Source organism: Lissotriton vulgaris, chromosome 11 (genome assembly GCF_964263255.1).
Source record: "Lissotriton vulgaris chromosome 11, aLisVul1.2, whole genome shotgun sequence".
Classification (NCBI taxonomy): Eukaryota; Metazoa; Chordata; class Amphibia; order Caudata; family Salamandridae; genus Lissotriton; species Lissotriton vulgaris.
The window spans coordinates 554,780,294-554,793,809 of NC_141699.1; the positions used below are offsets into that span (position 1 = coordinate 554,780,294).

Consider the following 13,516-nt stretch of genomic DNA (forward strand, 5'->3'; position numbering starts at 1 on the left):
TCAGGGCAGGTATTTTTGCCTCCAAGATCAATGTTTGCATCCAAGATCACTTCCTTGCAGAAGGCGGGCTATCTGGGTGATGGACAGAAAGGGAAGGGCGCAGGCATTGTTGATAAGATGAAGCATTCAGCAGTCAGGAGCTGGTGGTGGAGAGATGATGTATCAAAGCAATTTTGAGGTGGCAGATCAAACAGATGATGAGGGATATTGGAGCTGCCGTCCTTTAAGTATACCTCTCCTATTAAAGGACTGGTAGACCTGTTGTGGGGCTGGACAGTCGGGGATAGTTGCTGTTCGCTTGAGCGTTGGGCCCGGGTAAAACCATGGAAACATTGTACTATTAATGGAACTGTTTGGTAGGTGTGGAAAAATCCAGCGAACATTGCAGTTGGCTCTGGTTACCCATCCTGGTCACAAGGCGGGTGATTACTGGCACTCTTGAAATGTATTTGGTAAACAATATCAACTCTGGTGAGGCCTGCACAGCAGCACAGGATAAGACATCTCAAAAGAAGTGGAACCACTGCTGCGTTGCAAGTATCCCTCAAAGCGGTACAAAAGGGGGTGGTGATGGACGGAGCATCTGAACCAATCAAACACTCACACCCAGTCAACAGATCTGGTTTTAATCTATCACCATTCTTTAGCCCACTCTGCCACCCCAGTTCAGACATGGCCATATGCAAATCAGTCTGACCCTGTGCCTCATGGGAACAGTCCATCCCTCAAGCCTGAATCCAAACCTGTAAATCCTACCTGAAACCCTTACGCCTATGACCCAAGGAGAAGGGGAGTTTTCCCAGAAATGTCTTCACAAGACATATAAAAGCAAGATTCAAGTCAGTGCTTAATTTGAGCCGGTGATTTCTAGTGCTTGACACAGCCCCTGTTGGTCAACACTGGCATTTATGACAGTGTGCCACGTGGTCACACAGTTTATCTACCTTTGGAGATAAGCACAACAGTTATTTATTGATTGAATATATATTAAAAATGCCCAGTATCTGCCACCCAAGCCTTTCTTATAGCTTTGGGGGCCCGGAATAAATAGTCTGAATTGTCGCATCTGTAGGGGTCTGATAGTAGTTGTGTTGGTACTGTCATTGGCAGCGTCAATTGGTGGGGCATGCTGCTGTGGCCTCTTGACGAGGACCCTGGACCTTATTTTTTTCTCACACATTAAGCACTGATTGCAGTACAGCATGATCCTGATCATGTTGCTTGTTTTAACAAACTGCTGAGCTTACACCATCCCTTTCATGTCCTAAACCTATAATGTGCCTGTATTGCCAAGTTCAAAGTTGCCGAAGCATCTGGAGACAGACTCCATGACAACCGTCTCCATGGGGTGTGGCTATGTTGGATTAGAGGAGGTCATATTATCAGTGGCATCAGTATGGATACCAATGGAACCATCTGAAACCCTTTCAAGTTTGTATGACTCTAAAGATATTGGCTTTTTAAGTTGCAAATGTGACCCTAAGTCTAGAACCCAGTTATAATTGGTGAAGACAGCAACTACAGCAAGCGTGCAGCAGGGCACTCAAGTGTGTTTACAACTGGAAAATCTCAACTTCAACCAGTGTCCTCTAAGACAGAAGTCCCATAATCATTAGGTATAACGAGGGAATCCGCAGTAGGTACTGGCCCAGCTTCTACGTTTGTCGAATGACTAAGATAGAAACATGCTGAGTCTTAAACTGGCATCTAGTGGACTGGACCACTACAAGAGGTTGGCCCGAGTCTCTAGATCTATAACCCTTACACGAGCCATGAATGATATGTACGGAAATGGTACTAAAACAAACAAGGCACTCCGCAAGTTCCAAAGATCCCGGAGTAGACGTGTCTGCACACCCATGGGATACCATTAGCCAAATCTAGCTCCTAGTGACAGCACACCCATGGGATATCAATAGTCAAATCTAGCTCCTAATGTGTAGGAGCTCTAAATCGTTCGGCCTAGTATCTCAACCTCAGAAGGTGTTGTCGCCTTCTAGTTTTCGTTACAGGTAATAATTTTAAATGTTTTTGTTTAGCTACCTGTAAAGAAAAGCCCACTTCAATGTTAAAGCACTGACAGCACATTGATGTACCAGAGTTGTATTTACCGTGTTACACTAAGTTTCTCACTACTATCATCTCCAACAGAAAGTCTTAAGTACTCACCCTCCTTAAAGAGAGTCAGTTATCAAAAGTTGGTTATGCATCTGACGCCCGATCGAGTTACCGCATGAAGGCTTTTGGAAAGCGATGAACCTATAAGCAACGAATGTGCTGTTTAAAAGGGATCAAAAGTATAAATGATATATACCCTTACGACTAAGTGAGAGCTGGTAAGTGGGCCCATGGCTCTCACTTGTCACTCTTGATTTATTGCTAGATGTCCATGGAGGTGATTGCAGACCTCGGTTGCCCTGACGAATTTGCTGCTAATATACAACAGGCAATGAAACATGCTGGCCGTCCTTGAAGTGGTTCACAACATGCAGTGTTTTTTATACTGGGCAAACTCACATTTCGGATTAAAAAGTTACAAGTATGTGTGTGAGTTTACCTCAATTTTATTAGAGACTTCTTTTGTCTTGTTTCTCACGGGGTCTATACTTTGTTTTGTTTTTACACCTTCTTTTCACTGGACACACACCTTTTTCCTATATGAGAAAGTTATCGATGATGACAAGAACGTGGACAAGCTGGTGAGTACCTGCCAGTAGCTCCTCTGGTGGTGCGCACGGGAGATACTTTCTAATTTTTCCACATATTTTTTTCTCTGTGATACACATACACTTAATTTGAGTGGGTATGTTATATGTTGAGTGACCTGACTGACTATTTCCTATTTTGGGGTGGTTTTAAAATATGAATCAAATACGCATAGGGGATTACGTCAGACTGTGTAAATGAGCATCTGAGTTTGGGTGAAGAGAAGAATATCTCCCCATTCCAATCCTATCCATATAAAAATGTATGAGAGTGCCTAGCAGTGCCAGTTCTTTAATGTTTGAAAATATTCATCTGCAGTGGTCAATTATAGCACCCACATGGACAGGTCTCACACACTATTGAGGAGTTTAGTGAATTCTAGAATCTTCTCCGTGGCATTCATCAAAGCGGGCTGCCGCGCTCTCCAGGTCTTGGGGGCATGCTTCCAACACTGGGTTCACGGATGTCTGCGGCAGTTGGATCGCAGGCCTCAACCTGTAATTTAGTAAATACCGGTTAAGCAACACCTGGGTGGTGCTCATGCTCAAACAATGACCAAGTGGTTTTGCTTTAGGTTGTAAACAACTGGGTTTTTCTGTTCCATTTCGGTCGCCTTCTTAGATATGTTTTGCTTTGTTGTTGAGTGGGAGCAGCTACATTTGCCTGACAACCTTCCCCCGTGAGTAGGACGTTCAGGTTTTGTCATTTGCCCACCAGAAGGGTCCCCTTTGATCTTATTTGCTATTGCATGAACATTTTTTACAAATGTTTAGACTGTAATCCTGCCATGTCTCCTTCAGGAATGTCTTCCGTCACCGACAACTCCATTTTATATCATGTAGCAGACCCAGGAGGTGCTGTGAAAACCTACACTGGTGCCAGTGCTTAATTTGAGCCATTGGTTTCCGGGGCACGCACCGGCACTTAAATGTCAACACAGGTGCTTGTGACAGTCCGCCACAAAGTGGCTTTGTCTATATACATTACAAATGACTATTGCCTGCCACCCAAGCCATTCTTATAGCGTTGGGAGCCAGAAATTGTCCGAATTGTTAAATTTGTAGGAGTGTCATTGGGAGCATGGCAGGGGCAGTGTGTGGTGCAAGCTGCAATTGCCTTCTGACGAGAGCCCCAGCACTTATTGTTTTACAAATTAAGGACCGACTGGTGCACACAGCCTTTCCTTAACTCTGTCAGTGTCTGTGAGCCCCTGTTCTTAGTTAATACAGCCCCTCCATTTTAAATGAAATCAATGCACGACACCGACACACTCACCCCCATTCGCAATAGTGCTTCAAAGCCCCCATTATGTTCACGCGCAACTGTCTCCTTAAATAAATGATACTAGTGCGCAGACGGTCCTACCCTTCTTAAAATGATCCCTTATCTTCCTTGTGTCGTGCTGGTGAACAGATCATTCTCTCCTTGCACTGTGATTGTGCCCAAAACGGTCCCACACACACGACAGTGGCCGGTTCCTTCTGCCCATACACTCGGCTGAGGCACCTATGCTGATCAGCGCCTTGAATGGATAAGCGCCTATCCCATCTTTTTGTGCACGGCCAGGCCTCCTTCAGGGCACACGGGTGCCTGGGAAGCCCGGCAGAGGCGGCGCCCTACAGGGAGATTACCCATGGCCACACCATGGCCACACATACATCAGTGCACACTAAATATGGCGCCCCATTGTACATGTCCCCAACTGGTTATGGAAGCTACAAGCCCTCGCCTCACTACGAATATCCCCCACTGAATGAAACAAATACTAAGCACGCGGCTCAAATCAACACAAACATTAGATTGTGTTGTATTTTTAAAAGCTTGAGTCTTATAACTGGTAACCGAGGCAGCGGCAATATATTAACACCACAAGAACTTATTTTGGGAGAAGGGGCCGCTGGATGCCTATGGCGACATGTTAATGACGGGTATTTCAAAAAAGTCAAATTTAAGACTATCAATAATGTAAGCAAAGTCTGGGGGAATGTTAAAAAACTATTAGGAATAGGTCGCTATTCCTATTACACTCCCGTAAATCAGAATTCAGATCTCCCTGAGATCTTCCACGACAATTATATAAAGAAATGGAACGATCTGGGGATTACCCATCTTGGTTGTTTTTTCTCGACTAATGGATTGAAATCATTTGCCGAATTAAAGTTAGAATTCAATATTCCTAATAGGGATTTTTTTAAATTTCTTCAAATGAGAGATTTTTTACTGAAGAAAGGGGGTGGCCGGATTAAATTTCAACCGTGTTCTTTCATAGGTAACTTATATAGGGAAACGCCCTCAAAAATTGGTGAAATCTATGGGGCTATGAATATATTATTACCAGATGACATGAACAAACATATAATAGCATGGCAGACCAAACTTGGATTATCTAACCAAAGTTTGGCATATTCATATGAATTGTCACTTTCATGCTTTATGTCCATAAGGCTTCAAGCACAATATTATAAGACCTATTTTCATTGTATTATACTCCATCTAAAATAGCTAAGTGGGGAACTGGGAAAGGCACAACTTGTCCACGCTGCTCACTCCCAGCGGCAGATGCCATTCACATGTTTGCCTCCTGTGACTCGCTAACTAATCTAATAGCTGAAATATCAAGCTTTCTCACAGAGATAGCGCATTATGAGGTAAACATCACAACATCAGAAATCATGCTGGGGGTGTCAAACAATGAAAGGCCAAAACAGATTCAGGGGCTAATTTTTGTCGCGATGGGGGTGCTTCGTCTGTGTATTGCGTCAGCCTGGCTTGATCCAATACCACCGTCATATATACAGTGGAGGGCCAGACTGCTGGCAACATGTAGTATTGAAGTTGCTATCTATAGAAACAAAGGGTATAATACTCGTAGAAGAGGAATGAAGATTTGGGGTCCCTTACTTGACTGGATAGAAGAGAATGATTAGGGGGAATAATCGGAGACATTAGAAACCGGAATATGTTGATATTATATAAAATTGTCTTCTTCTCTCCTTTCCTGTTTATGTACTCCTTTCTTTTCTCCTTTTTGTTTCTACATCTTTACATATATCTTCAACAAAATATTGAGCTGTAATTTGTATCTACTTATGTTTGATTGTATAATTACCACATGGTCTCCTGGGGGGCGGTGGGTGGGGGGTTGGGCCAAATGTATAGTTAACAAAAATCTGCAATAAAGATTGTTTAAAAAAAAAAAAAAAAAAGATTGTGTTGTATTTTATTGTAGGTGCGTTTGTAGATCACTTTCTACCCACGGCGAGGCGCTGCAGCACGTTGCAGATGGGTAACACGCTATGCCGTGTGATGCTTGCAACAATTGAGAATTATGCGCGCGCAGGTACCATTCATGCAGTTTAACACACAGTTGCCACACAAGCATGGGGAAGGTTGCGAGAAGCAGGCCCGTAATGTGGCTTCTTTTGTGGAGAAACCGAGCCACATCTATCAGATGGGACTCTGACGAGACACGTCATCAGCGCCAAGAGGCCATCAAATGGCACATGCTTGAACCGAAGTGATGTGTATAATAATGTAACAATTCTGGTATATAAAAAAAACATCTAAGCACTGCACCCCGTTTATTGTTAAAATGTCTTTTATATTCCATACCATAAAACACCACATGTATACATATTATATTCAATAATATCTTCCTATAATACAATGCCGTATCATTAAAAACAGTTCTATAAAAACATTATTCGTGATTTGTGCAATAATACATCATTGTAATGTTGACATTACATTGTCAACTTAGATAGTTGAGTGGACGGTAATGAATGTGGGATTCACATGTAAAATGATTGGACAGGTGTGATTCTATGAGTGTGAATCACAAGAGGGATCTTTGGTTGTTTGTTTTGGATTTTAACCCTGACCTTCTTGTTAGAATTGCCATATTGGTCAGCAAATCTGATATACAGCACTGTAGCATCCTGACTCTATGCACAAGATTTCCAGTAGAGGGCTGTGACCGCTTCCCTTCAGACCTCCCTGACATGCAAGAGGACTCCCCCCACATCATGCTGCTCGCTTACATGATGCATGTATAATGCCTGCTTCCCTTCAGACCTCCCTGACGCGCAGGAAGGCACCTCCCACATCATGCTGCTCGCTTACATGATGCATGTATAATGCCTGCTTTCCTTCAGACCTCCCTGACATGCAGGAGGGCGCTCCCACATCATGCTGCTCGCTTACATGATGCATGTATAATGCCTGCTTTCCTTCAGACCTCCCTGACATGCAGGAGGGCGCTCTCACATCATGCTGCTCGCTTACATGAAGCATGTATAATGCCTGCTTCCCTTCAGACCTCCCCGACATGCAGGAGGGCGCCCCCCAGATCATGCTGCTCGCTTACATGATGCATGTATAAGGCCTGCTTCCCTTCAGACCTCCCTGACGCGCAGGAAGGCACCTCCCACATCATGCTGCTCGCTTACATGATGCATGCATAGTGCCTGCTTTCCTTCAGACCTCCCTGACATGCAGGAGGGCGCTCCCACATCATGCTGCTCGCTTATACGATGCATGTATAATGCCGGCATTCCTTCAGACCTCCCTGACGCGCAGGAAGGCACCTCCCACATCATGCTGCTCGCTTACATGATGCATGTATAATGCCTGCTTCCCTTCAGACCTCCCTGACATGCAGGAGGGCGCTCCCACATCATGCTGCTCGCTTACATGATGCATGTATAATGCCTGCTTCCCTTCAGACCTCCCTGACGCGCAGGAAGGCACCTCCCACATCATGCTGCTCGCTTACATGATGCATGTATAATGCCTGCTTTCCTTCAGACCTCCCTGACATGCAGGAGGGCGCTCCCACATCATGCTGCTCGCTTACATGATGCATGTATAATGAGTGCTTTCCTTCAGACCTCCCTGACATGCAGGAGGGCGCTCCCACATCATGCTGCTCGCTTACATAATGCATGTATAATGCCTGCTTTCCTTCAGACCTCCCTGACATGCAGGAGGGCGCTCTCACATCATGCTGCTCGCTTACATGATGCATGTATAATGCCTGCTTCCCTTCAGACCTCCCCGACATGCAGGAGGGCGCCCCCCAGATCATGCTGCTCGCTTACATGATGCATGTATAAGGCCTGCTTCCCTTCAGACCTCCCTGACGTGCAGGAAGGCACCTCCCACATCATGCTGCTCGCTTACATGATGCATGCATAATGCCTGCTTTCCTTCAGACCTCCCTGACATGCAGGAGGGCGATCCCACATCATGCTGCTCGCTTACATGGTGCATGCATAATGCCTGCTTTCCTTCAGACCTCGCTGACATGCAGGAGGGCGCTCCCACATCTTGCTGCTCGCTTACATGATGCATGTATAATGCCTGCTTCCCTTCAGACCACCCTGACGTGCAGGAAGGCACCTCCCACATCATGCTGCTCGCTTACATGATGCATGTATAATGCCTGCTTTCCTTCAGACCTCGCTGACATGCAGGAGGGCGCTCCCACATCATGCTGCTCGCTTACATGATGCATGCATAATGCCTGCTTTCCTTCAGACCTCGCTGACATGCAGGAGGGCGCTCCCACATCATGCTGCTCGCTTACATGATGCATGTATAATGCCTGCTTCCCTTCAGACCTCCCTGACGTGCAGGAAGGCACCTCCCACATCATGCTGCTCGCTTACATGATGCATGTATAATGCCTGCTTTCCTTCAGACCTCCCTGACATGCAGGAGGGCGCTCCCCCATCATGCTGCTCGCTTACATGATGCATGTATAATGCCTGCTTTCCTTCTGACCTCCCTGACATGCAGGAGGGCGCCCCCACATCATGCTGCTCGCTTACATGATGCATGTATAATGCCTGCTTTCCTTCAGACCTCCCTGACATGCAGGAGGGCGCCCCCCCATCATGCTGCTCGCTTACATGATGCATGTATAATGCCTGCTTTCCTTCAGACCTCCCTGACATGAAGGAGGGCGCCCCCACATCATAATGCTCGCTTACATGATGCATGTAATAAGCCTACTTCCCTTCAGACCTCCCTGACGCGCAGGAAGGCACCTCCCACATCATGCTGCTCGCTTACATGATGCATGTATAATGCCTGCTTTCCTTCAGACCTCCCTGACATGCAGGAGGGCGCTCCCACATCATGCTGCTCGCTTACATGATACATGTATAATGCCTGCTTTCCTTCAGACCTCCCTGACATGCAGGAGGGCGCTCCCACATCATGCTGCTCGCTTACATAATGCATGTATAATGCCTGCTTTCCTTCAGACCTCCCTGACATGCAGGAGGGCGCTCTCACATCATGCTGCTCGCTTACATGATGCATGTATAATGCCTGCTTCCCTTCAGACCTCCCCGACATGCAGGAGGGCGCCCCCCAGATCATGCTGCTCGCTTACATGATGCATGTATAAGGCCTGCTTCCCTTCAGACCTCCCTGACGCGCAGGAAGGCACCTCCCACATCATGCTGCTCTCTTACATGATGCATGCATAATGCCTGCTTTCCTTCAGACCTCCCTGACATGCAGGAGGGCGCTCCCACATCATGCTGCTCGCTTACATGATGCATGCATAATGCCTGCTTTCCTTCAGACCTCGCTGACATGCAGGAGGGCGCTCCCACATCTTGCTGCTCGCTTACATGATGCATGTATAATGCCTGCTTCCCTTCAGACCTCCCTGACGCGCAGGAAGGCACCTCCCACATCATGCTGCTCGCTTACATGATGCATGTATAATGCCTGCTTTCCTTCAGATCTCGCTGACATGCAGGAGGGCGCTCCCACATCATGCTGCTCGCTTACATGATGCATGCATAATGCCTGCTTTCCTTCAGACCTCGCTGAGATTCAGGAGGGCGCTCCCACATCATGCTGCTCGCTTACATGATGCATGTATAATGCCTGCTTCCCTTCAGACCTCCCTGACGCGCAGGAAGGCACCTCCCACATCATGCTGCTCGCTTACATGATGCATGTATAATGCCTGCTTTCCTTCAGACCTCCCTGACATGCAGGAGGGCGCTCCCCCATCATGCTGCTCACTTACATGATGCATGTATAATGCCTGCTTTCCTTCAGACCTCCCTGACATGCAGGAGGGTGCCCCCACATCATGCTGCTCGCTTACATGATGCATGTATAATGCCTGCTTTCCTTCAGACCTCCCTGACATGCAGGAGGGCGCCCCCCCATCATGCTGCTCGCTTACATGATGCATGTATAATGCCTGCTTTCCTTCAGACCTCCCTGACATGCAGGAGGGCGCCCCCACATCATGCTGCTCGCTTACATGATGCATGCATAATGCCTGCTTTCCTTCAGACCTCCCTGACATGAAGGAGGGCGCCCCCACATCATAATGCTCGCTTACATGATGCATGTAATAAGCCTGCTTCCCTTCAGACCTCCCTGACGCGCAGGAAGGCACCTCCCACATCCCGCTACTTGCTAACATGATGCGTGTACAACACCTGCTCTCCTTCAGACCTCCCCGACATGCAGGAGGGCGCCCCCCACATCATGCTGCTCGCTTACATGATGCATGTATAAGGCCTGCTTCCCTTCAGACCTCCCTGACGCGCAGGAAGGCACCTCCCACATCATGCTGCTCGCTTACATGATGCATGTATAATGCCTGCTTTCCTTCAGACCTCCCTGACATGCAGGAGGGCACCTCCCACATCATGCTGCTCGCTTACATGATGCATGCATAATGCCTGCTTTCCTTCAGACCTCCCTGACATGCAGGAGGGCGCCCCCACATCATAATGCTCGCTTACATGATGCATGTAATAAGCCCGCTTCCCTTCAGACCTCCCCGACATGCAGGAGGGCGCCCCCCACATCATGCTGCTCGCTTACATGATTATTTATAACACCCGCTTCCCTTCAGACCTCCCTGACGCGCAGGAAGGCACCTCCCACATGATGCTGCTCGCTTACATGATGCATGTATAATGCCTGCTTTCCTTCAGACCTCCCTGGCATGCAGGAGGGCGCTCCCCCATCATGCTGCTCGCTTACATGATGCATGTATAACGCCTGCTTTCCTTCAGACCTCCCTGACATGCAGGAGGGTGCCCCCACATCATGCTGCTCGCTTACATGATGCATGTATAATGCCTGCTTTCCTTCAGACCTCCCTGACATGCAGGAGGGCGCTCCCACATCATGCTGCTCGCTTACATGATGCATGCATAATGCCTGCTTTCCTTCAGACCTCCCTGACATGCAGGAGGGCGCCCCCCATCATGCTGCTCGCTTACATGATGCATGTATAATGCCTGCTTTCCTTCAGACCTCCCTGACATGCAGGAGGGCGACCCCACATCATGCTGCTCGCTTACATGATGCATGTATAATGCCTGCTTTCCTTCAGACCTCCCTGACATGCAGGAGGGCGCTCCCACATCATGCTGCTCGCTTACATGATGCATGCATAATGCCTGCTTTCCTTCAGACCTCCCTGACATGCAGGAGGGCACCTCCCACATCATGCTGCTCGCTTACATGATGCATGCATAATGCCTGCTTTCCTTCAGACCTCCCTGACATGCAGGAGGGCGCCCCCACATCATAATGCTCGCTTACATGATGCATGTAATAAGCCCGCTTCCCTTCAGACCTCCCTGACGCGCAGGAAGGCACCTCCCACATCCCGCTACTTGCTAACATGATGCGTGTACAACACCTGCTCTCCTTCAGACCTCCCCGACATGCAGGAGGGCGCCCCCCACATCATGCTGCTCGCTTACATGATTATTTATAACACCCGCTTCCCTTCAGACCTCCCTGATGCGCAGGAGGGTGCCTCCCACATCGCGCTACTCACTAACATGATGCATGTATTAAGCCTGTTAGTGCGTGCTTACATGATGCTGGTGCCGCACTTCTCGCATGTGCGCAGGTTCTGGACTGTTGCCACGGAGCTGCGGATGGCGTTCGGTGCATTGGGTGACAGCCGGCTGGGGAGATACGGAGCTGGAGCTGCAAAGATGAGAGAAATGGACATTAGAAGTAGGTCTTTGATCTACCATTCCTCAATAACACATTCCTCAGTGGACCTTAGTACTTTGATGCTTTTGGTGAAGCCCTTAGGTATAGTGGTCTCTATACACGGAACTCCAGTTGCTTGCTATTCTTAACTAGGAGACCTGCTTCTATGTAGCCAACCTTACCACCACAGTTTTACTGTATCCATCCGCAGCCAATCAAAAAGGTGCTTAGTGATAAGGGACGTGGAACAACATCTGCTAAAATTAATGATAGTGTAGGAAGGATACGTGGTCATGGACTGATGCAGCCTCAGTCTAAAAAAACTCTACGTAGGTGGGCCTAGAACATAAAACTCACACCCTATTAAACCAGATTTAAAAAACAGTGGTTTAGCCACAGTGGGCATACATATGTCATCACCTCGACCACCATTGCCTCGACCCTGACCACTATGGACACTATAGCCACACACAAGATGGTCACTGGGGAGGCTGGCCACATTTACTATTCCAATTAGGGCCCTGCAGCCTTGCCAAGATCTTCTGCCCACAGTCAAAATCATGACCAGTAGCTGATGAAATGAGGGCCAAAGCCGTAGACTCATAATATATATATATATATATAGTTTTCCAAGTAATAGGAATCATTTGGCATCACACGTGTTCTAGCATCAAATTTATAATTAGATTAGAAAACGTTCAAATCGGTGTTGATTGCAAAAAATGTGTAAATACAAAACCTGTGTATGTTCAGTTGAAGGCTTGGTCTGCTTTTCTGCAGACTTATATGATTGTGGGCAGTATGTAATGACAGGATCACATCTCCAATGTCATCACTGTATGTGATCTGATTGTTATTCGAGGTACCCAAGTGTCCGAAGAGGAGTGGGGATTGTGGAATTAAGAGTAGTTATAAAGCATGTTAGACCCATTAAAAAGCATTAAAGGCAGAAAGAGAACCGGACACCATTAGATCAAGTATGGCGGTCTGCGTAAAGATGAATTAAATTATCTGATTTTACATGACCTCTTTTATAAGAGCCAATGCCTTCTCCATGCAGACACACGCTGTGGAAAGCACCCATCTCCACGGCCACAGAACCTATCTTCTGCTAAAATTCCATAATAGTGGTATCCATGAATGAAAACCACAGTACACAGATCCATCCCTAGGGCCCCAGTATCTTACTTTTTACCTGAGGGTCCCCAGTATGAAGGAATTCATTCTTTGGTCCCCAGTTCCAGGATATCCCTCCACAGAACTGCAGTATTTTGGTATCCCATGAACCAGAGACGCTATAATTATCCCTGCAATCTTAGTGCACTGGTATCAATTTCTGGCACATAGGTATCCCCCCTACAACGCCAGTGCCGGTATAAGTATAATTAGCGCCCCAATGCCCAGGCATCCCTTCATAGGACCACAATACCTTGGTTTTCGTCTATGCGGTCCAATATCATGGTATCCATACCTGGGCCCTCATTACCTTGTTATATCTCATTGAACACACACGTGCCTTGGTATAATGCATGGGATCTGATTATCTTAGTAGATAACCACAAAACTCATGTTCCAGGTAATAATAATTCAATGTCTGCATATCCAAGCATCTGGCCTAGCCACTCTGGGGCCTCCACTTCTGTAACATTGGAACCATTTCTAGAGGTCCAGATTGTATCCACTCCTTAAGTCCCTATACCTTGGTTAGCCTCACTGGGACCCCAGTACCTTGGTTTCCAGCCATTAGACCCTATAAACATAGTATCATTCAACAGGACACCAGTACTGTGGGCATGCATATGGGACCCTA

At 47.2% G+C, this 13,516-nt stretch overlaps 1 protein-coding gene across 2 annotated transcripts in view; it reads right to left on the reverse strand.

The window, feature by feature from the left end:
• Nucleotides 1-13,516, reverse strand: part of PDLIM2 (PDZ and LIM domain 2) — a 222,616-nt gene that overhangs the window by 7,653 nt on the left and 201,447 nt on the right. For both annotated transcript variants that reach the window (XM_086943624.1, XM_086943625.1), the window contains exon 9: nt 11,583-11,697. In XM_086943624.1, the coding sequence (XP_086799750.1) occupies nt 11,583-11,697 (115 nt within the window). The remainder of the gene's footprint in view (nt 1-11,582; nt 11,698-13,516) is intronic.